This window comes from Triturus cristatus, chromosome 9 (genome assembly GCF_964204655.1).
Source record: "Triturus cristatus chromosome 9, aTriCri1.1, whole genome shotgun sequence".
In the NCBI taxonomy this organism is placed as follows: Eukaryota; Metazoa; Chordata; class Amphibia; order Caudata; family Salamandridae; genus Triturus; species Triturus cristatus.
The window spans coordinates 36,129,608-36,156,589 of record NC_140592.1 but is presented as its reverse complement, the minus strand read 5'-3'; the positions used below and the strand labels follow the sequence as shown (position 1 = coordinate 36,156,589).

The 26,982-nt window shown below is 43.5% G+C and overlaps 1 protein-coding gene across 2 annotated transcripts in view; it reads right to left on the bottom strand.

The window, feature by feature from the left end:
• LOC146797322 (sodium- and chloride-dependent creatine transporter 1-like) overlaps positions 1 to 26,982 on the bottom strand; it is a 360,543-nt gene that overhangs the window by 72,287 nt on the left and 261,274 nt on the right. For both annotated transcript variants that reach the window (XM_085624332.1, XM_085624333.1), the window contains exon 8: positions 8,384 to 8,508. In XM_085624332.1, the coding sequence (XP_085480458.1) occupies positions 8,384 to 8,508 (125 nt within the window). The remainder of the gene's footprint in view (positions 1 to 8,383; positions 8,509 to 26,982) is intronic.

Below are 26,982 nucleotides of genomic sequence, written 5' to 3'. Positions count from 1 at the left end.
CTGGGAAGCCTGCCGGTGTCCCCCGGCAGACTGCCGTGGGATTCAGGCCACTTCACCGGATTACTCCGGAACTGTTGGCACAGTCCTGCGCCGATCACCCCTGTGCCTTAACCGGGAACTTAGAGGAGGATGTGGAGCGTTTGCAGGTCTGGCTCTCTGAGAGGCTCAATGATCTTGCTCCTCTGAGACCCCACCGCAAACCCGAAAAAGGTGCTTCTGCCCCTTGGTTTACGGAAGCATTGGCGGCCTCTCGTCGGCAATGCAAGGTAGCGGAAAGAGCATGGCGCGTGAAATACGACGCGACGGCGAAACTCACCTACAGGTCTCTGGCGAAAGCGTACCATCGGAACATCCTCGCGGAGAAGAAGGCTTATTTTGCCAGAAAAATTGAAGCCGCTTCCAACTCCTGTAAGGAGCTTTTCGCCATTGTGCGGGAGTTTACAGCCTCTCGCGCAGCGCCTGCCCAGACCCCCCCCTCCTGCGCCTTGGGTCAGGGCGATTGCGGACTTTTTCACCTCTAAGATCCAGCGGATCCAGGACTCCTTCCTTGTGTTGGATCCTGAGGTACCAGGTCGGGCGGAGAATGCCGCTGTTACCCGACCGAACGCCGGTGTGGCCTTGGCAGCTTTCCCTCCTCTCTCGCTGACAGCTTCATTTGACCTGATGGTGGGACTAAAGTCAGGTTCCCCTCGGGATGCCTGCCCCGCAAAATTTCTGGCTAAAATGGCAGCTGTTATTAATCCACTCGTGAACCCCCTGTTGAACTGTTCTCTTGCACAGGGTGTGGTTCCCCAGTCCTGGAAGCAGGCAATGATTATTCCCCTGCTTAAAAAGCCTGGTCTGGATGTGGAGGTGTTAGCGAATTATAGACCTATCTCGCTACTGCCGGCTTTGGCGAAGGTCATTGAAAAGCACGTGCAGAAGGTGCTTACCGATTACTTGGAGGCCCACGACCTACTGCACCCTACACAGTCGGGTTTCCGCGCCAATCTTAGCACCGAAACAGCCCTCCTGGAAGTCTCGGAGGCGATAAAGGAGGTGCTGGATTCGGGTGGGAGAGCGATGCTGGTGATGTTAGACCTGTCGGCGGCCTTTGACACCGTCCCTCATGAGGGTCTGCTTGCTAGACTCTCAGAGATTGGTCTTCGAGGGACGGTGCTCCAGTGGTTTCGATCTTTCCTGGCAGGCCGTCGACAATCGGTCTGGGCTTCTGCTTGCTCCGCCGAGATGTCGCCATTGGGTGTCGGAGTTCCTCAGGGCTCTGTCCTGAGCCCAACTCTATTTAATATCTTCATGACCCCTCTGGCGGCCCTGGCGGAGTCTTTCGGGGCCCAGATCGTTTCTTACGCCGATGACACCCAGCTCCTCTTCACCTGTGAGAGGGGTGCGGACTTCGATGGAGGTAGGATCCAGGGTTGCCTTGAGGCTGTGTTTCAGTGGTTCCATCATAACAGCCTCAAGTGCAACTCGGATAAATCCGAGGTCCTCTTTTTTGGGTGCAGCTCGGACCCGGACTGGAAAGTGTGGTGGCCGGAGAACATGTTTCCACCAGCAAGTTCGTCCCAGGTAGCTAAAAACCTTGGGATTAAGATCGACAATGACCTCACACTACGCTCGCAGGTAATCGGTCTCACAGGCACCTGCTTTGGCTTACTCCGGATGCTTCGCAAGTTCCTTCCCTTGTTATCGGAGGAACACAGGAAGATCACGGTGCAGGCGATGATAGGCTCGAGAATAGACTATTCCAACGTCCTCTATCTCGGCCTGCCAGAATACCTGCTTCAACGATTACAGGTTGTTCAGAATTCGGCAGCACGTGCTATTTTTGGACTCTCTCGCCGTGCCAGAGCCTCGGGCCTTTTGGAGGCTCTGCACTGGCTTCCTGTCCGGAAGCGGATAGTTTTTAAAACTCTCACCCTGGCACACAAAGCCTTGCACACATCTGGAGCAAAATATCTTCAGAAAAGGCTGTCCTTTTACCGTCCTGCCAGATCGCTCAGGTCTGAAGCCTTGTTTCTTGCTGCAGTGCCCCGCGTGAAGAGAGCTCGCATCGGTGGCCGCTCCTTTAAATTATTAGCGCCTCAGCTGTGGAACAAATTGCCTGTGTCCCTGCGCAGCACCCCTAACCTGTTGGCCTTTAGGAAGGGGCTTAAAACTTGGCTTTTCACTTCTTAGTTTCAGGTCCTATCCGGTTTCCTCTTTTTTCTGTTTTTGTTCATTTTTCCTGTTGTGTTTTGAGATTAGTGTGCAATTCAAAGCGTCGGGACACTCTTTCGAGTAGCCGCACGCTATACAAAAAACCTGTATAACATATAACATAACATCTGTTAGAATGGGGTTTGAGAGCAGTGCTGGTTGTTGAACGGGGGGCTTTAGCGGAGCAGAAGCTCCGAGCGGCCACGATGATCCTGGCTCTGCCCACCGCTTCATGACCATTTACTCTAAATCATTTAAGCAAGAACAGTCATGTGCTTGAGAGGCTTGAACTTGCATGTAATGTGATCCTCCTTGCTTGGACATAAAAGCAGGATTTTCCTATCATGTGCCCAGCGGCGGCTCGTCGTTAAAGGCGGAGGGGCCTCACCCCCTTTTGCAAAGCATGAAAAGTGTTTGCCAGGCTGAGCAAAGGTCATCCTGACACTCTCTATGGTCGGGTCAGGCAGCCAGGTGCTGCTGTACATGCACAGGCGACTGACATCCTGAGGCAAACTTTGCCGGGCTTAACAAGGAGGTGTGGCCTCCTCAACCTGGCAAGCGCTGCAAGGTCCTACTGCTCATGATGAGGGGGAGCATCAGACCAGGGCACTTCAGATTTAATCCCTGAAGTGTCTATCATGACACCTTGTCCCTGTGTCCCTGAGCGGGGAGTAATCAGCAACTCACTGACCCCATCCCACTCTGAGGAGAGAGGGAAGTGTCCTCCTCTGTTTGGTTGACCCATGACAAGGTCTTCCAATGAGAGGAAATGGCTGAATCATCCTGTTTTCCCCTACTTCCTCGAAGCATTCAGCTACTTCCGAAGCCTTATGCTTCACCTACCGCCACCGCTGGATTTGTCGTCACCAGAATTTAATTATTATTTTTTTTTTTTTTAAAGATGTGGGTGAATGTATGCAAGATTGTATATCTATGTGCGCGTGTGCTGTGAATGACTGAGTGCAAGGATAAGCTTACAAATCATGGGTGTATGTGTGCGCTTGTGAATGAATGAGTGCCAGTGGGCATGTGGATGAGTGTGTGTCCACCACTACCTCAAATTATGGGCCACCACCACCACCTGCGCCAAAATAAATCTCATTATTAAAGACATGGTGGTGGTGGTTATTATAGCCTCCCTTTTGCAATCTGTGCTTCATTCGGGTGATATCACTTGCTCATTTTGCTTATAGTCTTCCATCTGGGTCTTACGTTCAGGTAGTATTCTTAGATTATGATCTACAGATGAACGGAGACATTACACCCTCCTTATTCAATCAATAAACGTTTCTTTACCTCTGTGCTCTTTTAAATGACCTCATCGGGTACTTTATTAATGCAGCGTACACAGCAGGTGGTGATTTCCATGCAGGACTCATGACCTAGTGCATCACACATCAAAAATCTGGATCCCAGATTTGCTTTGTTTCAGCACATCAGAGACTGAGAAATCGAATTACTTCCGGTCTGAGCCTGGTTACGCGTCTCCAGTAGTTTCACATTGTTGTTCGAGGTTTAAAATAGTCTTGTCTTTCGTCAGCACCAAAAAAAAGATCCTGCTGCTATGGAGACGGCATTTCTTTTCGGATATTAAGTGCTGCTGGGAGCTCACTCAGAAGTGATATGTATGAGTTAGTCTCATCCTTCTCTTCATAAAATGTAGAGGATTCTAAACGACGATGTAAACGGCTTATGAAAATGTTAGTTTTCACATTTGTTTTCATGGAAATTTCGGAAGGTATCAATCTAACCATCATAACATGCTGAAAAAAATAGTTCGATGTGTTCAGACAAACCTAGTAATGACCAAAAAGGAAGAACATGTTGCAGCGGGGTCGAAAATCAGTAGTTGTTGGTCATCATGGCTTGTCCTACCACACCCCATAAATCGGAAACAGTCGCCAAAGCCTGGCATGTGCTATTACGCTTCCTAGCAACATAAAAAACATGCAATACAGTTTGAATCAATGAAGATGATCCTATATAATTTTTAAAATGTCGGAGGACGCAGTAAGCATTACATTGTTTTAAATTTGGGAATCACTATAACCTGGGTAAAAAATGGGTGCCCTCGCCTCGCTCGCAAAGCTTCAGGGAACGGGAAGTTAATACATGTTCAACCAACATAAGATGTGAAGTTGTTTTTAGTCCACAATAAGTAATATTGAGGTCATAAAACAGTTTAAGGCGCGTGTGAAGCTGTAATAAATTGATGGTGTAATTAACACAAAAAAGTGGTTGGCAGGCAAAGATTTACATTTTAATTAGTGCTATAAACCATTTAAGGAATTTGTTATCATTACACTGTTAATAGTGACTCCCTCAAATCTTGGGTTTTGTTGTCTTTTCATATCTACCTTTGTGAATGGGCTGAATTATCCAATACACACTGGGATCAGACCAATGTACACAGTAATACATTGCTTGTGTATTGGATTTTAATATTTTCTTCTATAAAGCCATTCTATTTTACTAGCTGTACTTCTGTAAACAACACCGATTATGAAGAGTCCTCTACGCTAGATTCTTTAAACAAGTACACGTGCACACATAAATGCAGGTTAGTATCATGACTACAATCAATGCCAAAATATTAGATGCCCATCTCTCTCTTCTCACAGTACAAGCGTGGGTCATATGGAGTATTATTTGGTAGCCAAGATCAAATTTAGAAAATATTATGCTAACTTTAGAAGGGAGACTTTTTGAAAGGAGAACATGCCTGGTTTATAGAAAATTGTGACAACGTACGCAAACTATGTGGTTGTCTACTACAGGACATGACGTATGCTTTATTTTCATACTCAGGTTTTGCTTCTCCTAGAGAACAATTTGTCACCAATATTTCAGGGGGAAAAACTTTCTACATTAACTGATGCAAGTGTTAGGAAAAGGCAGATTCTGTAAATATTTGCTTCACATTGTGTAAATGTTTTACCGTGGTTTTAACTATTTGTCATTGTGATGTGTCATATTGTCTATCACAAAGTTACAATATTTATTGCTAGAAATTGGGTTGCTGGTTGACTGGGGTGTGAGAGCCCTGGTCAAGCAGCAACCACAATCCTAGTCAGGATAAGGCACAAGTAAGCCCCAAACTAACTTGTGCTCACCCTCTGGTAACTTGGCACAGAGCAGTCAGGCTTAACTGTGATGCAGCAAAAATATTGAAAACACCTCACAAGAAGATTCCACACCAGGTTAAGAAAAATAGAGAAGATTTTATTAAATAAAAGAAGACCAATAGGACAAAAATCCAATCACGGAAAACTGATATTGCTTTTTTACAGTTTTAGGGTAAAATAGCACCAAAAAGCACCAAAAAGCACAAAGTGATCCAGAGGGATCTCTGGTCGCACCAGACCATGACAAAGTCACACGTTCAGGCCGACCGCGATGAAGTGCGGTGCAGTTCCAGGGAACAAGTTACCCTCATTTAAAGTTCCTTAAATCCTGGTTGCCGATCATTGTGTGGATCAAAGGCAAGAAGCGTAGCTCAGTCGAAGCGATGAGTCGGTTCCGAGATGCTGTAAGGCTTCCATGCGAGGTCCTACTGCATTGATGTTTAGGATCCTGTTGACGGTGGCTTGCGATGCAAAGTCCGGACGTTGATGATGTAGCGCACAGCTGGGGTGATGTGTCAGTTCCAGTGAACTGCGAGGCTGTGATCAGTGTCGTCTTCGAGCTGAGGTCAATGAGAGATGCAAGGACCTGGGTTGGAGATGCACCGCTGGCAAAGCATAGATTCTGAGAATAAGAGGGTGATGCAGATGTATTGTGTCGTGCCCAATTTACGCAACAGCAGCGATGCATCAGTTCTGCTCGAGGGTACACGGCTCAGTCGAGGAGATGCGTCTGCTCGGCTACAGAATGCCCCGTTCAGCAAAGAAGATGTGTTCGTTCTGCTGGTAAGCACCCAGGCCAACTTCCTAGGGTTCAGGACTGGGGTGGAACCACTTGGCAAGGTAGACTCACAGATGGCAGAGTACAGGTGCAGATATAAGATTGTTGGATGCCTGTTATGAACCTGAAGATTCAGATCAAGAGACCAGACAACTAGCTCTTGTAATCAATTTGGAGTCAAGAAATTGAGGTTCAGTCCTTCTCACCCAGGCCATGTGGCAGCAGGTCAGGATGTCAGCACAGCAAAGCAGGAGTCCAACAGATTAGAAGTCCAGAAGAGTGGCAGTACTTTTAACAGCAGGGCAACCCTCCTTCTTGGCAGAGTATTCATAGGTCCAGAGGTGTACTGAAGTGGTGGTGTCTGAGCTCCTTCTTTTATACACAGTTGTGCTTCTGAAGTGGGGTGAAGCTGCTGGAGACATGCCATTCAAGTGCACAGATGCCCTGCTCTGCCAGCCCTGGCACCAGACTAAACACAGGGGGTAGGCAGCCCTTTATTTGGCTACACGACCCAGCCCATTCAAGTGTAAGTGCGGCTGGGTCCCGCACCTCCCTCCCATCCTGTCAGGATAGCATACTCAGTCACACCCAAGCTCCTTTTGTGTGTGTGGCTGTCTAGGTGGAATACACAAAGCCCAAATGCCAACTAGACCCAGTCATGTGTTCAGAGACAGGCTGCAGACGCCAAATGGAAAAGGCAAGAAAATGCCAACTTTCTAAAAGTGGCATTTTCAGCACTGTCATTTAAAATCAGACTACACCATAATTTAGGATTTTAAATTAGGATCCCAGAGACACCAAACATAAACCAATTATATCTTCCCATTTGGAAATGACACTTTTAAAATGTAATGAGGTAATCTCAATGTTATCCTATGGGAGATTTGGGACTTCCAATAGTGAAAAACTAATTTAAGAGATTTTCACTAGCAGATCATGTAAAACTTAAAAGAACATTCCCTGTTTTTTAAATACATTGCACCCTGCCCAGTGGGCTATCCAGTGCCACCATAGGGGGACTTTTATTTATTAAAAAGGAAGGTTTGGGCCTGGTAAGAGTTTTAACTTGCCAGGTCGACATGGCAGTTTAAAGCTGCACACACAGGCTTTACCATGGCAGACCTGAGACCTGTTTAAGGGGCCACTTAAGTAGGTGGCACAATCAGTGCTGCAGGCCCACTAGTAGCATTTCATTTACAGGCCCTGGGCACATGTAGTGCACTTTACTAGGGACATATACAAAAATGAAACATGCCAATCGGGTATAAGCCAATTCTACCATATTTTAAGGAGCGCCCAAACGCTTTAGCACTGGTTAGTCCTAAAGTCAGCAAAAACAAATTCAGCAAAAAGGGGAGGAGGAAGGCAAAAGGGCTTTGCACTTTCTGTGTGGAAGTTAGTGATAAATAAATAAATGCGTTCAAGGTCCAGTGCCTCAGATGAGACTTGACACTTTTCTACCTGGCTCCAAAGCCTTGGCACTCCCTACAGGGTGGATGCTTGCATTTAGTTAATTGTAGCTCAGTAACCAACTAAAAAACAACTTTTTCAAAATAAACTAATTTGGAGTGTTTGTCCAGGACCAAGCAGAAGTGGCATCTTGCTTAGTTACACAAACCCTTCTGGATGCTGGTGTGCTGGATAAATTCTGTTCCACTTTCATGCAATACACAACTCTTGCTGTTATTAACAGCAAACACAGCAGCAAGACCGGTCATCTGGGGTGTCTTCTTGCACCTTCCCCATTATTGTCCTTGGTAAAGCAAATCTAAGCCCATTAGGAAGTGAAAGATCATATTTAATATCAATAAGTATAGGTTTACCTTATAGGCAGTTAAGTCTGGGGGAAACTGGAGATATTCTGATGGGCCAGTCTCTCCGAAAGACTGGCATGACTCACCTGCCATCTGATTGGCTCACCACAAACTTACCAGCCTTTGGAGGCCCCCAGTTGTCACCCCAATATTCCAAAGAGTCAGTCAGTAATTAGGCAGTGGTCAGGGCTCTGTGATTAAGCGGGACTGCTGGAATTCATCAAATAATTCATCAGTACCAGTTGCATGCCGATTGCATTTGCATGGCATGCCCTTTTTTTTAGCTCCTCAGCACCACACATGGAGTCACAGGCACACGTGCACACAGTGAATCTGAGAAGAGACCATGGTTAAATTGATCATGCCCCAAACATACTTAAGTAGTGAGGTGTAAACAGTAGAGCAGTGTGTCCTCTTCAGTTCAAAAAGTATCGTTTGTATTATTTGTAAAGTGCTTTGTGAACACTTACCAGACTCTGCGACCTTTGAGATATCAACACCCTGCTCAGAAGCCATAAAGCCAAGAACTGAAAACACAACAAATCCGGCGAAGAAGCTGGTGGAACTGTTAATCGCTGCTAGAATGTAGGCATCCCTATTGGAGAAGGGAAGAAACAGGAAGGAAATAAAAAACACAATGAGGAAAAGAAAACATGGGTCAGCCTTTGAGGGCACAGTATAGATGCAAGAAACCGGTGTCCTTTTAATCAAAGAACAGAAAACTACTTTGTCTTGTCTGTAGAAAGATACCTGTTCTGTCTACAAGACTCAGAAGGCTTTCCAATAGAGTACTTTCAAATACCTTGCACAAAACATAGTTATGACTGCCAGAGATGGCAGGCTTTTGAGCAAGTTAGTACTCAGAACCTAATCCAAAGCAAATAAAACTTCCACCTGCCAATTCCTCGATTTCGAAATCAGTTTTGTTCTTTCTTAGGTGATGCACCTACAATCTTGCACACCTTCACACTCGATTGCAGACTGGCCCCTTCGATTCCAAACCTTGCAGAACCCCAAACATCCATTGCAGCTGCATAACTCCCCCCCCCCCCAACCCAATGCCTCTCTACTCGTACACCTACTTCTTGACCAAACCTATTGACCCTATATTATGCCTTAGGTCTTCCTGGCATTACTATGTGGCCAACACTTCATGCTGATATGCCCGGTCCTTACCACAGTGGCCCCTATTACTCTCAACGCTTTCAGGACGTGAAACCCATACCTGCATTACATTGCCTTCTTATTTTAACACATGCCCTGACACACTTGCGCCACGTCTATCTTTTATTTGTTTGTACACTGGCTACATATCTTCTCTAATGTACCTTAAAGGTCTCTCAGTGGATGTATATTTCCAATTGTCACTGCATAGACTACATACAATGCCCTTTCTGACCCAGTTCTCTCTATGATGTACATCTTTGGTACACCCCGTCCTTTCCTGACTTGTGCCTCTTCTGTTCACCATTCAGACATCTGCTAAGGCATGGTCCAATCTCAACAAAACCCCATAAATAAATATTGAACTTGGAGGTAGGAACTCAGAGACAATATAAGAACAGGTAGAAAAAACAGATCAGGTGACGGTTGAGTATGTCTGTGCCAACTTCAGCACACTACTTAACAGTTAGGCAAAGCGGGCAACCCTCGGTCACAGAGCTGTGCCCAAGAAAATAAGGGGAAGATTCTGAAACTAAAAAAATAAATCAAACAAAAAGCTCACAGTAAAAAGTTCCAAAAGATGGCACACTGTTGGCTTTGAACGAAATCAGAAAGCAACAAAGAACCACCCTCAACACCAAAAGAGAAATGCTGCTGATTCAACAATCCTAAAGCATTAAAACATCTAAAACTCTATTAGCTACTATGTAGGCTCAACACTCATCAGTTGATACAGGAAATGGAAATGCAGTGCACGGACCATACACACTAACCTACCTCCCAGACTACTGAGCCTGAGCATCTCATCAATGGAGATGAGGAGTTGGGTGTCATTGGCGTTAAGAACATATCTCAAAGCCACAGGTTCTTACGATGTTGGCCACGGAAGAGACAAATATTAAAAAGTGTCGGGCTGAGCTAAGAACGCTGCGGGACCCCACATTTCGATATATGGAGGGGGGGGGGGGGGAATCAATCTGTACGTGTTCAGCTGAACTGACAATTTATTTTTCGAACCAATGTAGGTATTTTGAATGTTGGCCAGTCTCATCTGAAAGTCTGAGTCAGGCTGGAGGTTTGTGACAGTTCTTTTACTATCGTAAATTATTATTGGGAAGAGCCACTTTTTTCTTCTAATCTTTTGATGAAATACTTTCTTTGCTTTTTGGAGTGCTTTAAGATAATTCTTCAGTACTGTATTGTAGGCCTGGCAATCTTCTGCACGCTTTGAGCACTGCCATTTGTGCTCAAGAAATTTGCATTTTCTCTTCCCTAACCTTAATTCCGAGGAATACCCTTTCTCCAATGAACAAAGTCTGGATGAGTTGCCCGATTTCCAAGGCGCACAACTGACTATGGCATTGGTGATGGCGAAGTATAATTTATCTAGGTAACTACTAAGGACACGTCTTCTCCAAGACCTGGAGGCCCGAAGTGACTTAAAAAAGATTCTGCATTAATTTTAGGTCTTTTTAGTGTTGAGGAAGGGTCGGGTTTTTTTCAGAATTTCTGGTATTGTGAACAAGAAATTATTTATAAAATGATCTGACCAAAGTAAGTAATGAATAAATAGTGTAGCTTAATTGCTTCAATATTTGAGAATAGGAGATCAAGCGTGCGACCTAGTGTTGAAGTACAAGCATTTCAGGCTAAAACCTTCTGGATTCTCATTTTTAATAGGAGGGTCCTTGAAACCAGCTTTCCCATTTACAATTAATGCAAGAGAAAGAGCCCTCTAGATGCCCTGTGCCCCGATACACATATGTTGGAAACTGGTTTGAGGATCGTGTAAGAAGAGCTTCCCGTGACTGTCTTTCTGGGGTGAAACTGGTAGGGGTGGGCAGAATTTGCAAAGTTCACTTTCGCAAACTATCGCGAAAATTTAAAAAATCTCCGCAAACACGCGGAAATATCGCGAAGATGCGGAAGTTTTTTTTTTCCCGCCCGTTCGCGGTATGTTCTGCGTGGTCGCGGCTCGCCAACTTACCCATGCGGTTGCTCGCGGGCGTGGCCATCTTGTTTTCACTTGTCTCGCGGTGCATGATCGCGAGAAGAAAGACGTGATCGCGCGACGAATGTTACTGCGGGCGCGAACTGTCGCGAGACAGCGCAAATGGCTACCAACAATCCAACATCTCGTGGAGAACGCGACCGGATCGGGAAAACTTGTCGGCGAACGCGGGGATTCAGGTAAGGTGATCGCGCGCACGCAAGAATGTATTATTTTACAGCGCGAGCAAGCAAAATATTTCCGGTAAAATGCGGATTGCGGAAATTTTGACATTTTCGCGCTCTCCGCGGAATGCGAAAATGTCAAATTATCGCAATTTCCGCGAGCGGAACTGATTTTTAGCCCAGGCCTAGAAACTGGTAGGGGTTCTGGCAACACGCGGGCACAGACGGGCTTACCTTGTGAGCAGTGGCTTCTCGCATAGCGCGTGCAGGGTGGCGATAGGGTGGGGTGGGGGAAGGTGGGGGCAGTAAACTCGGACAGAGTTTACTACCCTCCCCCGCACCTCCCCGCAGCATGCCCTATGCGAGCCGCCACTGCTTGTGAGCTACCTGTAAGTAGTTCTCCAGTATGCATTCCAGTTTACTAAATTGTAAGCTTTTGTTTAGCTGAACTAATATATATTATACTAAAATTGACAAATGTGCATTTGAGACGAGAATGTGTGTATTTTCAGATATCATACGCTTATGTTCGGAGAAAAATGCTTGAATTTCCAAAATATATTTTAGGCTGATAGTTAAGTGATGAATCAATTGGCGTGGGGGGATCTTATTACTAATATTATTTACCTTGGTGCCATGGACATAGCAGATATGGCTGCAATGTATTATCCATGTAAAGGCATTCCAAATCAGCAAAGCATTTTTAGGTCTTGCCTGGCGTTGCAGCGCAAAGCGCTGCTCGCTGGGCAAGAGATATTGTAAGAGAGCAGATTTCAGAAGGGGACTCGAAGCCCCGCCCCTCATTTTCATTGGCTGGCATCACCGTTTATGCTAAACAGTGGCCTGCCATTGGAAATGGTGTTTTGTAGACGCTGCCCTTTCTCCTTTTCAGACGGCCCATTCGGACAGGCTTGTCTGCTTCACGGCTGTCGTGAAGCACTTTCTTAACTTTATGGGGCCATGTGTTTCTAATTAGCGTGGAGGCGCGCACTGCCCCCGACCTCTCAAAGGAAAAAAATCTTGGTTTCATAAAGATAAGAGATCGAAGACGAAACCAAAGCTCACCAAGCAGGGCTGAGAGGAACTCTGCTCCTCCTGAGCTCCTGGTGCTTTGTTTCCGCCTGGATCTTTGAATTGTTTATCATGACCGTAGTGGAGAAAGATAGGCCTGCCCTGTAAACAGTCCCTTTAAATATGCCGTTGTTGCGCCTAGTTAGTCATGCAGCGAATTCTCAGCTTTTATGTGCTGTTCTCTGCTTCCATCGTGTGGCAAAGAGTTGTGCACTCGTTTTTTTTTTAATTTATGGTACAGAAAAGTTTGCAGTGTTGAACGGCATCAAAGTGTTCTTTGTCAGATAGTTATTCGTGGGATAGTTCCAACTGCAGGGCTAGTGGGGTTTCCTAGCTCACTGAAGATGCACCCAAAGATTAAAGCACGAGCAAAGGCTAAGTGAAACTGGTGTCTCTCTAGGGTTAGCCAACTCCAGTGTTAAAACCTGTGGTGTCTGAGGCAGCAGACATTTACTTCGACCACACACACTGCTCATGTAGAGAAGCCAGTGTTGTCATTTTCGTTGCTTGGTGCCACTATCGGCAACGCCGCCAGTAGTCCCTACCCTCCCCCCCCCGCCTACCCCTCCCAAGAGAACAAGTGACATCTGTGGAGAGCAGTACAGACAAAAAAAATTAAGACTGGAAACATGGATCACTACCTGCTGTAGCCTGTACTCTTCCTTCAGGAAATACACAGCAGACACTTACCAAATTTCAACTTCAGACTGTGTGAGTGACAAAGATATTGTAGCGTCTACTTAGTGCACCGGCAAAGGTGTTCTGAGAATATTTCTGTGCCCTGATCCAAAAGAGTAAAAGAGCAGCTGCAGCACCTCCATAGTTATTATAGCAACTCTTACCCTTTGTGTGGATGTGCCTCGGTGTTGCTTCTCCACATACTCTGTCGCCTTGTTTAATTGTGCCAGAATGGCAGTGGTACACACGTATGCTTGCGCGAAGCGTGCCTATTGTGTTCCCTATCTCACTTCCACACAGTGCAAATCCTGCCCTTAACCAAAGAGCGTTGCACGGCGGCTACAAGAAATTGCATTAGACAAATAATTTTTTGTTCCCCTTGGTGTTCGTGGTTAAATGATATTTACTTATGCATACACACTGTCATTCGGAAATACCCCACAATATGAAGCTGTAATAGGGAAGATTATAAAAAATAGGATTTAAAAAATAAAAACAATAAAAATAATAACAGACCATAATTATGAAATAAAGCTGCATCAGCGCACCGAGATCAGCAGTTCCACTCTCACACCGACTAACTGAAGCACAGATTGGTTAAAAGACTGAGCTTACATCTGTGTTTGTGCACTTTGTGCGAGGGACACTTCATACGTGTACACCCGGCGATCAGTTATTGAGAATACTCAATTCTAAACCAGAAAATAAGCATAAGTTATTTTTACAAATGTGCGACCAAATCCGGTGTGACTCAGAGTCCAGCATCAATTTCAGAACGCAAATATACGATTTATCATCGTACCACCCCCTGCTCTTTTATGACTCTAGGTATACCGGGCTATAGGGAACACAAGGTCCCTGTCAGTGAAATCCGGCACGCGGAGCAGAAATAACCGAGGGCAACAGTACAAAGCATTCGGTATTCACACACATTAGTTAATGTCAGCACTAAAATGTTTGCTTTGAGTAAAGCACCGCTGCTGAGGGCTGCTAAGGGCTTCCTTCTCTTCGTTCCTTTGATCAAATGATGGCTCCCCCGTGCCCTTCCCCTGCTGCTGCTGCTGCTGCTCGGTCTTGGAGTATATTTACCATCAGGAGGTGGGGAAGTTTATCTCATGAGACCCACCTCCCTGTGCCTGTCCTCAACCACAGGAAAACCTCTCCCAACCTACAACTTCTACAGCTGGACCAAGGCTGCCATCACGAGAGAGTTCTCCTCCAACATGCTGCCTGACAGGCACCCCAAAGCGGGAACCCCAGTAAGCCCCAAATGTACCACCAGCACCCCAGTGCCTTTGATGCCGCTGCAAGGCTATAATGGGTGTAGACAGAGCCTATCAAGACTGTGAGGTTTTGTATTCGGTGAAAGAGATCTGAACCAGTGGTTAGTTAGTGCATGAGCTATGGCACCAGCACATGCGAGGTCTGCGAACTGTGCGATCCTGAGCAGACTACTTTATTTTCCAGTTTCTCAGTTATCCCAGTATCTGCTAAATTGTGAATGCTTCAATGAAGGCTAACTGTGAGTACTGATCGCAATGTATGAAACAGTGCTTTTGAAAACACTTTATTTTCCTTTACTACAGAGGCAAATTAGCATTAATTGACATGTTCAGTTTACAAAGAGCAATCGGAAGATTAGAGGCATATCTCACTCCTACCACAGATCATTTACTCATTCGTTTTGTAAATAGAAGACCCTTTATTTCAACACTTGGGACGGTTCATAACATTGGATATTTGGGGATTTTACAGGGCGCTCGTGTTTCCCGATTCCGTGCCCGAGTAACTTGTCCAGTTCAAATTAGTTTATTCGCCTGCTGGTGTTTTTAATCCTGATTAGCCTTCAGAAACCCGTGGCTGCAAGTACCAGAGCAAAGAAAACAAGTCGAAGCCTTCTGGGCTGGTGCGCAGCCTGGAATTTAATACTCGGGCAAGAGGAGAGCGCGCCGACATGTGGCCCTGTAGATGGTAACCTGCCTGCTGGCCTTGCTGGGGCTGGGAGATAATGTTTCTCTCCCGTCAGCCTCTGCGACTGTGAGCGTGACAGAAAGAGCTCAGACGTAATGCCCCCACCTAGTGGCGATCACTGCCATTAAAAAACAAGCATTTGCAATGCAATAGGTCTCGCATTTAGGCGAGTTTAAGCTATTGGCATTGTAAATGACTATGCCTTTCATTTAGGTTTTGAAAACAAAAATATAAGGCATTGTCATTTGCAATGAATAGCTCAAACTCGCGTAAATGCAAGACCTACTGCATTGCAAATGCTGGTTTTACATTGCTTTTGGCCAAACCTGCATGATGCACTGAAGTGATCACAGCTAGCAACTCTAAAAGGAGGTGACTGCTTGTAGTATGCTCTTCATGAAGAAATCCAACGTGAGATATTCAAATGTTTAATTATAGTTTAATGAACAAACAGGACTCACGACCACCTGCTAACAGTTCCACAGCAGGTTCTCAAATAATGCCCACATCAACATTCTATGAAAGAGAATGCTATTACATAGAACATTCCTTACAAAGATTCCTTATAGAAAACACAACATAAGAATACGTTACCACATATTACACATCCCCCTTTCCTTAATAAAAATAAAATACAATAAAATTCACAATGTAATTAAAAAAAAAAACATATTTACATCAAGAATGTCCAATCAATAGTACACGTAATCTCTGGAGTGAATAGGAGCAGATCTTACTCTTGAACTACTTCTGATCAAATTGTCTCCACCACAACCAGGAATAGTACTAGATGGTGGTACAACCACTTCAGCATTATTTACAAAATCACCTCTGTCAAAGTTATCGCAACTTTGACTAAAATGTGTTAATGTATCTAGATCAAACCAATCAAGTCTTTCACCCCTTTAGAGAAATCAATTTTTTGTAAAATGATTTTAGCTTGTTCTTCAGTTACCTTCACTAAAGCGTTACTATTCCACCATCCTCTGTCCTGTAGTAAAACAGCTGTTTTATTAATTTTCAAAACCTTTACAGGTTCAGAGAACTTGGAATGTCCTTTACAAACCTTCCTAGGTTTTTTAATTAAAACCCAATCTCCAATGTTTAATGTTCCTTCTTTTACATGCATTCTCCTATCATAATTCCTTTTAGAACTATTCTGTTTCTCTTTGACATGTTCTCTCACAACATGTAAGTCAATATTATGATAGCGATCAGCTTTGTCCAATAACCAAGTTGGACTAATGGAAAAAATTGGTTTTCGCCCTCTCAACAGAATAAAAGGAGCGACATCTGTGGTACTTTGTGGAGTGATATTGTAATTCCAAACCTTGAAATGTAAATAATCCACAACATCTAGTTTGTTAGCAACTGCTGTTTGAACCCCATCTTTAATTAACCTATTGGCCCTTTCTACAAGTTCGTTAGAAGCTGGACTATACAATGGTACGCTAATATGTTTAACATCATGTTTACTAAGAAAATTAGTAAATTCCTCAGAAATAAAATGGGACCCATTATCAGTAACTACTTCCTTAACTCTACCTTCAATGCTGAACAGATATTTCAAAAATAAAACCACAGAAGAAGGATCTGCACAACGTACAAAAGAAAAATATAACCACTTTGAGTAGTAGTCAATGGCAACAACTAGAAATCTTTTGTCACCACCAAAAACATTAAACGGACCTGTGAAATCAAGACCAATTTTTTCCCATGCATTGTTTGGCCAAGTAACAGGACATAATGGAGTTGTTGAAGTTCTCCAATGTTTGTCAGAACATAAACACTCCGCACACGTTTCCACATATCTCTTAACCTGTCCGTCAATTCCTGGCCACCAATAAATCTGTATGATTTTCTTCACTGTAGCTGATATTCCCAAATGTCCCTCATGAGCCAATGAAACAATCTTAGATCTAAGACCAACAGGAGGAACAAATAAATCTTGTCTTACCAAGATATCATTAACTAGGGCTAATTCTGATGCAACCTGAGAAAAACATCTTAAATCTGTGGACATGCACCTATCACTTGGCCAACCATCAATGAGAAACTTCTTTACTTGAACCATGCAATCATCTTTGTCACAACACTCCAACCAATCTTTTTCTGATATCTTGAACTGTTCATTAATGTCATTAACAGTGAATACATACTCCACATCTTCCCATTCCGCTTTTCTACCATCATCAACACCATCTCCTGTCACGGGTAACCTTGATAAACAATCAGCCCTTACGTTTCTTCCACCTGGAATATACTTTATCTCAAAATTGAACTCCTGTAACCTAGCTAATATCCTTATAAGTCTTGAAGAAGCCTTATTAGAACAACTATCACCCAGCATATATATTAAAGGTTTGTGATCGGTGTGCAGCTCAGACTTTGTTCCCCAAATGTACATTTTGAATTTCTCTGATGCCCAAGAGCATGCCAGTGCTTCACGCTCAATAGTGCTATAGTTCTTTTCAGCGACATTTAGTGTGCGTGAAGCAAAACCAATACCAGCATATATATTAAAGGTTTGTGATCGGTGTGCAGCTCAGACTTTGTTCCCCAAATGTACATTTTGAATTTCTCTGATGCCCAAGAGCATGCCAGTGCTTCACGCTCAATAGTGCTATAGTTCTTTTCAGCGACATTTAGTGTGCGTGAAGCAAAACCAATAGTGCACTCCTGACCTCCAACCATTTGGCTGAGAACAGCCCCCAAACCTTTAGCACTTGCATCTACAGTAATTATGCATTTAGCTCCTTGTGTAAATGGTTTAATAGCTGGAGCTGAAATAATTAATCTTTTCACAGATTCAAAAACTTGTTGACACTCGTCAGACCAAACATATTTGGCTTTTTGTTTAAAAGATCTCTCAAAGGTTGAACAATGAGAGCATATCCCTGAACAAACCTTGCATAATATTCACTTAAGCCTAAAAAAGACCTAAGTGAATCTTTGTCATTGGGAATACTAGCATCATTAATACCTTTCAACAAGGAAACCTTCGGTTTTATACCTTCTGCCGAAATATTATGTCCTAAATAATTAACTTCCTGTGCTAAAAATTTACATTTGTTAATGTTCACTGTCATCCCATGCAAACTTAGTTTTCTTAAAACATCCTTTAACAATGTAACATGTTGTTCCAAACTCTCTGTGTGCACTAAAATGTCATCCTGGAAAGTTTGTATACCACCAAAATTTCCAAAAATTTCATCCATTAAACGTTGAAAAACACTGGCTGCGGATGCCAATCCAAACGGCATCCGCTTGTACATGTATACACCAAAAGGTGTTACGAAAGTAGTGAGATGCTGAGAACTTTCAGATAAAGGTATCTGATAATACTTAGTATGTAAATCAATGGTCGAAAAGAACTTACTTCTACCTATTCTAGCCAACATTTCATGCATACTTGGGAGGGGATGGCAATCCACAAGGATGTTTCGATTGAGGACTCTCAAATCCGCACACAAGCGTATATCCCCTGAGCTTTTTTGTTCGACAACTGCTGCAGAAATCCATTCAGAGGACTCTACCTGCTTAATTATTCCCTGAGAACACATATCATTAAGTAATCTTTTAAGATCCTCCCTGGCTGAAAGGGGAACGGGTCTAACCTTCTGTATCACAGGAATAGCATTACTTTTTAATTTAATAGTGTGTTCGAAATTTTTAATTAAACCAACCTTGTTTGAGAATACATCAGGAAATTCAACTAGCAACTTCTGGGCAAAACTATCATCCAAAATAGTGTCCTGAACTGCAAGAATAGGCATTTCGCCGATAGTGAAAGGTCAAGATGTCGCGTCCATTGACTGCCACATAAATTTTTGTATAAATATTTCTTCCTTTGAATAAAATACTATCATCAAAATAACCCTTCATAATTATATCGTATTCCCCAAAGGCTTTAGGGTTAATGGTAGTAGACTTCAATAACTTTCCTGACCAAAATTTGTGAAATGTTTTTTCAGCTAGAATTGTTATGGGAGACCCTGAGTCAGCCATGACATCTAAATTGATAGCCCCAATTTTAACATCACACAAGGGACCTGCATTGACTTCAACTGATGATAGAGATACGTTGCTAATGGCTTCTGACAATATATCATTTTCAACATCAAGTTGACTGACTTTAAACTTTGTTTTTTCTAGCATGACAAACATTAAAAAAATGTCCAATTCTTTTGCAGTTGTTGCATCGCCTACCTTGAGCAGGACAATTAGGAAAGTTACCCAAATGAAACTTAGAACCACATCTATAGCAAGTTCCACCAACTCTCTTATCACTACTTTTTTTAACTACATTCTTATGCGAGACAAAGTTTACATTTGTTTCATTACCACCAGAAGTCATTTCTACAACAGCCACATTAGAAGAGTTCGTAGGCATAGCAGATTCAGATAAAAATTTTGAAGAGACCACAGAACGTTCAATACTTCTGGCAATGTCCATGACTTCATCTAGAGAAGGATTCTTACAAGTCAAAATGCGTTCCTGAATTTTCTTGTTGAAACAATTAAAAACTAACTGATCTCGAAGAGCAGTATCTAAATAATCTCCAAAAACGCATTTAGAGGCTAAAACACGCAATACTGCAAGATAGTCTTCAATGGATTCCTCAGAAGATTGTTTACGTTTGAAGAATTTATGTCTCTCAACCATACCCGACGGTTCATCTACATATTGCTTTCCAATACGTGCTAAGGTCTCTTTAAATACATCCCAAGATTCATCTCGTGAAGGTGCAGGAACTATAGGCAAATTATCAAAAACTTCTTGACCAGCGTTGCCCAAATGGTTAAATAATAATGCTTTTATACGTGATGCAGAATATTTGGTAGCATCTATTGCTTCAAGATAGTTTTCAAAAATTCTAAACCATTTATGCCAAGGTTTGATAGGCTTGCCAGGTAATTCTAAAAATGGAGGTGGTTGCATAACATTGTTACTGCTACTAGAAGCCATGACACTTTAAAAGGGTAAGAATGACCAATGTACACTTCAATTGTAATACCTTGTATGAATTTTTCTATAGTTCTCCAAATATATCAGTATTGTTCATGTAGCCTCTGCATAAAGCATTTATTTAAAAAAAAAAATGTTTAAAAGCTGATAAATGCGCAAAAACGCGTTATTACGATGTTTTTGCAGTTGCTAGGTTACCAAAATTAATTCCCTACAAAATGGAGGCACGTTGCGTGATCTTGCGTGTGACTTCACACGTCAATTACGCTTCCACAGAGACGGAGATCATTCAAAGCGCGCGCAGCAACTTTCAAAGAATGCAGGCAAAGGAACGCCGCTCGAATAATGCGGCTGAATTGCTGACAACGGTTAAGTTAAGGTACGTTACACACCTGAGCATTAGAAGCATCCAAATACCAGTGCCGGTGAAACTTTGAAAAAGCAGACACTCGATACCAGAAATCCAATTGTTTACACACACGCCGGACAGCTGCTCATATTATCGCTCAAGTCTTTCACCTTCCGCGCAACATACAAAGTAAGTGCTTGGTAAAATTAGGCTATACGCGCCACTTCACTTTGAAGAAAGTACATTACCATGCAAATCCTGGTCTTCAAGAAAGTTCAGCAAAAAAAAAAACACAAAAAAAAATATCCAATTTTCTTTTCTTTCCTTGCGGTAAATATTACGAGTCTCGATTAAATCCAGTGCCGGTGGGTCCAAATTCAATCCCAAATCGTCGCCATAAAATGTAGTATGCTCTTCATGAAGAAATCCAACGCGAGATATTCAAATGTTTAATTATAGTTTAATGAACAAACAGGACCCACGACCACCTGCTAACAGCTCCACAGCAGGTTCTCAAATAATGCCCACATCAACATTCTATGAAAGAGAATGATATTACATAGAACATTCCTTACAAAGATTCCTTAAAGAAAACACAACATAAGAATACGTTACCACATATTACACTGCTGCAGGTAATGTTCCACAGGGCACTCACCAATGTCATCTAGTCTGATGTGGTCATAATTACAACACTAATAATTTAAGTAGCTCTAAGTAATTTTCATTGAGCATATGTAGCGCTTATTACAGAAATGGTTAGAGTGCTGTGCACACCAGCCCCTAAAATGTGTATGTGATAGTCTTAAAATACATGGAAGCTGGCAATAACTATATATTCACCACATTCTCCTACTACAGTATAGGTGTGCAATCACTACTCATCTGTAGCAAGATAAATGGCTACACCGTCCAACTAATAACTAGGGTGTAACAGTTGAGGTGCAACAATTAGCTCCCAAGGAAATATTTGTGCTGCTATGTCATCTTATTGTACTTATCTGGAGGACAACGTGAATCTGCCTATGTGTAACAGAACATTTTCAGATAGAAAGCTGGCTTCAAGATGAACTTGCATTAAATGTCTTAATATTATTAATGCAAAAAATAGCAAGCAACGTATGAATGGTTAGTAAAGTTTCTGCACCACATATCTGCATTCCAAGATTCTGTTACATCAGAGGATGCATGACACAGAGGATTTCCAAGATGGCACAGGCGGAATGGGGCTAAGCAATGGTGTGACCGTTGTTATATAAGGAAAACAAAATCCCCAAATGTACGTTATAAAAATAGTGTAATTTAGCTGTTCTTAACCTTTTGAATTCTGTGGAACCCCACTAAAGCGTTACTGGAATCTGGGGATCCCCACTGCATCATTATTGGAAACTGGGGGCCACCGGCCTATGCATTTTCAATGTTTTGAACCTCTAAACAATACACAAAAATCCAAAAACAAGTATGCACGAAACAAATGCTCAAATATTAAAATATATTTAATTCACAAATAAATCTAGAAACAGATTTGATTTTTCAACTTTGCGTCTTTTTTTATATGTATTTTATTCTATTAATTTAATATTTGATTTTGTAAAGCAGTGGCGGTCCCAGAGTCGGTCTCGTGGATCCCCATGAGTCCTTGGACCCTAAGTTAAACACCACGCTGTAAATCATCCCAGGTTTCGAGGTCATTAAATAGGAACTGGCCTTCAAAGTAGGTTGCCCGCATTGACAGACTATTGCTACAACTTACAGTAAACAGTGCTGAATTACGCACTATCTTGCGCACTCTGCATGAAAGCCAATCACTATGCCAATCAACCTCTAAGAGGCTTTTCTTGATGAATGAAGACTCCAAGTGGACATGACTCTCGTAATAGAATCTTTGTCACATCTGGATTCATGTGATGTGTGATTTTGGGCAGCTGTACTTGGTTAGTGTTCTCTACCTATCTACGTTGCACAACAATATAAAACAAAAAATGACATGGACTCTTGTTATGGGTGTGACTAGGCAAAAGTTGTGCTCGATTTTGGCACCTGAATGGAACATTCTCCTAGCTTAGCCAGCACTACTGGACAAATGTACAAGCAAAAGATTTTTGCTAACATCTTTAAAGTGCTGCCAATGTGGAACTAGACATAGAGAAAGCCAATCTGAAAAAAGCATTAGATTTGGAGAATTACCGATCAGAATTACCTGTCACAGGAATATCACAGTAACTGTAAACGCATTCAGAAGACTTTCCACTGCCTGAGAATAGTCCAGAGAAGTTACCACTTAATCTGCAAAATCTAATTTCTAAATTAGGCCTTTAATCTTGTGTCTTGAATTTTGGTATGAACTTTTAGCTTCACGTCAAGTGGGACTTGCTCAATCTTCTTTTTTCACAAACCGCACTGTGTAGTGTTTTCTGTGAAATAGAGAGTACTTGAGGCCTGATCTAAAATAAGTGCAGGCCATTAGACTCCCGAGTATCTGGCTCCGTTTCAGCTCTGTGGATGGCAGGCAGTCTAGCTGGCAAGAGTCCAGCAGGGAGATGAGAGGGAACATGGCCCATCAGAGAGATTGGCGCAGAGCACCCTTTCAGAATCAGAGCCAGGAGGGTGATGGAGAAAGAGCTTGGCAATAAGCGCCGAAGCAGAGAGAACAGAACATTCCCAATAGGCTGGTGTCAGAAGAGCTCGTCAAAATGGAGCAGTGCTAGCCACGACACGCTTGTCTGACATGGGGCCAACTCATACTCAGTTCGCCTGGGCTAGAAGAGGGATTAGTCAGCTGGACATTAGCAACCTACTGGCCTCTGATCTTGCACTATTCCCCAATGTCACACGGACCTTCTGGCTGCATGGAGTTTTCAACCTGCCCTCTTAATCTGTTCAGCTTTCTCTGGTCCTGGTGGTAACCTGTAGATCTCGAAAACTTAAAAAGCTTGTTCATCAAGTACACATTAGTGAAACTTCCTTTGGCATATTTTTAACCTTCCTGAATTCAAGGCGGATTTTGATGATGTGAGGTTGTTTTATGACGTTTAGTGGAATAGGTGTGGCGCAGCAGCCAGGGTGCCGGACTCCGGACCACGGGGTTCACGGTTCGATCGCTGGTGGCAGGTTAGCCCAGCACCATGTGACTGCGCAATAGCTCGCTTAATCCTCCCGACGGCCCCCAGCGCCGGTACACCTCTCCGGAGGTAGCTGAGCGCTTTACAAATGCTGGTATTTCATCGCACTCCTGCAGGTTCCTGCGGTCTCTCCATGACAGATTTTCAATATTTCTCTTCCTCCTTTCCACTCTTTACCTCTGTGAGAAATGACAAGTGAGTAAAAAAGGACATGTCCCCAAAAATGACTGGCACAACTGCAACCATCGGCTCAAATAAAGCACTGTCCCTGTGCTGCATGTATTAAGACAGGGACGCAAGGGGCAGTCACCTCTTTCTAGTGAACAAGAACCGTGAGACTTCTGTTCAAAGAAAGCCCCGAAGGATGAGAGCATTCCTCTCATTTCGAAAATGGAAAAGCACGACGCCGGGCCTGCTGCGTGTCTGAAGGCGGACACAGTCGGAGTATTTTCTCTTCAGGCTCCTTAATGAGAAGCTAGCGATACCCACGGTGAGCTCGTGTTTATACTGGCTCGGAGGAGCGATGAAAACGGTTGAAAGAGAAGCCAAGCTCGAAAGAAGAACAACGAAGAGCGGGCAAGAAAACACGTCAAGAGACGGGAGGAAGCGGCCGCGTGCCAGGTCTGTGCAGAGGTCACGTCACTCTGCACGAGATGGACAGGCTGAAGGGCCCGCTCCCGATTGGCTGAAACCACATCACTCACATTGGAGCATACCTTTCCGGTTTGTGGTGCCCGCTCCCGATTGGCTGAATCCACACACCTTCGGGAGCATCACTTTCCGCTATCTGGTGCTGCCGCTTGGCATTATGGGACAAGCCTTTCACCCCCCACGTGCCAGGTCTGTGGAAGTGGAACGTGCGTGAGCCGAGGCAGCGTGGTTATGGATCCCAAGCAACGGGTCTCGCGAGACCAGAGGAGAGTGCGGCTGGGCTATAGTCAGTTTTAGCTGGATTAAAATCATACATGCCAAAAAGTGCTTTATTTTAAACATCTCCCGCCCATTATTGCCTCAAGCCAATAGGGAAAGTACATGCCATCGGTTTTTATTAAAAATCTCCCCAGTTTGAAAATGTTGGCATGTATGTCAGGTCCAGTTTAGAAGTTTAGGTAGGTTGGAAAATAAAACGCATTAAACATATGCCTATAGTTAAAAGGGAAAATTAGAGGAAATAACAGACCACATCCCTTCCTCTCTTGTGTCACTGCACAAAGCCATACATATCAACATTTTAGAACAGGAAAGTGGGAGATTTTGAAAATAAAAAAAAGTTACATTGGGATAACGTATTTTCCCGATTGACTCTGTTAAGGCAGAGGCAATTTTAGTCGGGAGACAGCGAAAATAAATTCATTTTTGGCTTAAAAAAATCATGAGTCTCCCGCCTGAATTGGCTCTGTTGGCATGTATGCAAATCACATGCACGGTTGCATTCTGCGTGCTCTTGTCAGATTCCAGTGCCAGCTACCAGGAGAAAAGATTCCACACATTGCTCATGGGGCACTTACGACACACTGCTCAAAAGGCACTTACAGGCACTTGTAGCGCTTCCGTATCACAAGGTTGCTTCGGACATGCACTTACTGATATAGTGCAGAATTCACAGATAAAAGGACATTCACAGACAGTGGCCATGGAAGCACACACTATGAAGGGGCGTCCTCCCTGGTACGCAGGGAGATAAAAGGTTTAGTAATATAAAACAGGCACTACCACTTCACATTTTTACCAACCCACAGGGACAAGAACACACAGCACATTTATACCCTTCCTGAGCTGTCAAAGTGAAGCTTCCCATATGCATACTAAACTCATAGTCACAAGATGTTATCTGCAGATGCAACGCATTTAAGACATGCTAATGTTCCGAGGCGGTGATGAAAAAAAAAATCAAAACAAAAAAAAACCTGGGGCGAGCACTCAAGTACAGGTCCCACTTCGTGCTCCCACTGCAGATGCCGGAATGGAATATCGCGCACGTGGCCCAAACAAATTGGGGAAATTGAAGCTGAATTGCGATTCCCAAGAAATATTTGTTAAGAAGCTGAATAGGTCAGAGACACTAATTATGTGACAAGTCCAGAAAATGTCATTTGTGAGGAAACGGCCACACCATTGAATCACGTTTTCAGTGTAGTTCTGACTATAGAGACCAAGTGATGTGATATCCCCTATGAGAGGGAGAGACAAACGAACACCTTCATACCGGTTTCCGTAGCTTAACAGAGACCTCAGGTGTAGACTCCAACACCATGAGGACGTCACAAAGGACTGAAACTCACAGGTTAAAAAGAAGTCATGATAGAGGGTAATAAACTGCCTATCATGTCACAGTGAGGATGAAGAGCAGTACCAGCAAAGTAGACATGAGGTTGCAGTAGGCGAGATGACCAGAGAAATGGATCATCCCAGAGCACAGGAAGCTCTACTATACCATGGATAACAGTCCCTTAAAGAGCAGCTTTTGAATCATGCAGTAGCATAAAAAAGATCTTTGGCAGTTTTTTACTGTTCCAGCAAATTCCATAAGTATTCCGTGTTTGCAGTAGCGATTTGGCCGGATAGTGGCCTCTGCACCTAGGCCTCACCACCTTCTAAACAGAGGCTTCACTGTCTGGACTACAAGCACTACTGAAGCAATGTAGGTGGTGGTGCCAAGGTGCTACTCTAGAAGACGATGCATAAAGGAGATAGAACCCTATATTTCTTATACACCTTCAGCCGAGTAGGTGGCTACTCCCTCCAGTCAGCCCAAACACCACCATCTTCATGTCCCACTGTCAGGCGGCCTGTCCAACATGGACTGCCACATCTCCAGTCACACCATAAGGAAGCCTCAATTGAGTATTCATAGTACAACACTCTCCGGGTAGCTCCTGTCGATGGCAGATGTGGATTCTAAAACCACCACAAGCATCCACGACTTCGAAATAGACCGCCACCTATCTGCACTCAGATGTTTTATTGAAACAACTGCAACACAACACTCTTGGAAAGATGGAATAACCTCATTAGAAATTAAAGATCTGTCTAGAGAGAACTGATGATGATTGATCCATTTGTAAAAACTTCACCTGCAGGGAATTGAAGGGCAGAATTAGAAGTCCTTTGAACACATGCTTATGAAAGGCAACGTAAGCCCTAACTTCTTCACCAATATAGTCCTGCACCATTCTCCGAAAAAGTCAATTGAATTATTTCCGGCTAATTTATTGGACATGGCCCAATTGATATCCATCTCAAAGCACACCCTTCTTGGTAATGTTAACTTATGATGCAAGAAACCCCCAAACTGCTGCTAATGGGGCTCATCACACCCCAGAAGGGAACCTGCAGGACGGAATGGATATGGATTTTGTCCAGTCACACGATTCTGCTTTTGGCCCAGATGTGAATCACATCAGTTTATTTGTTCCTGAAACAAAGATGAGACTGATTGGTGCAGTCCTTCCCATGTGGGAAATGGACAGGGTAGCACACATCCCTGGCACATGGCTCAGAATAAAAATACCACCTCAGGCACCAAAAGCCTTTGTTGTCCACACCAGAAGTTGTGCCACTCCTGGTACT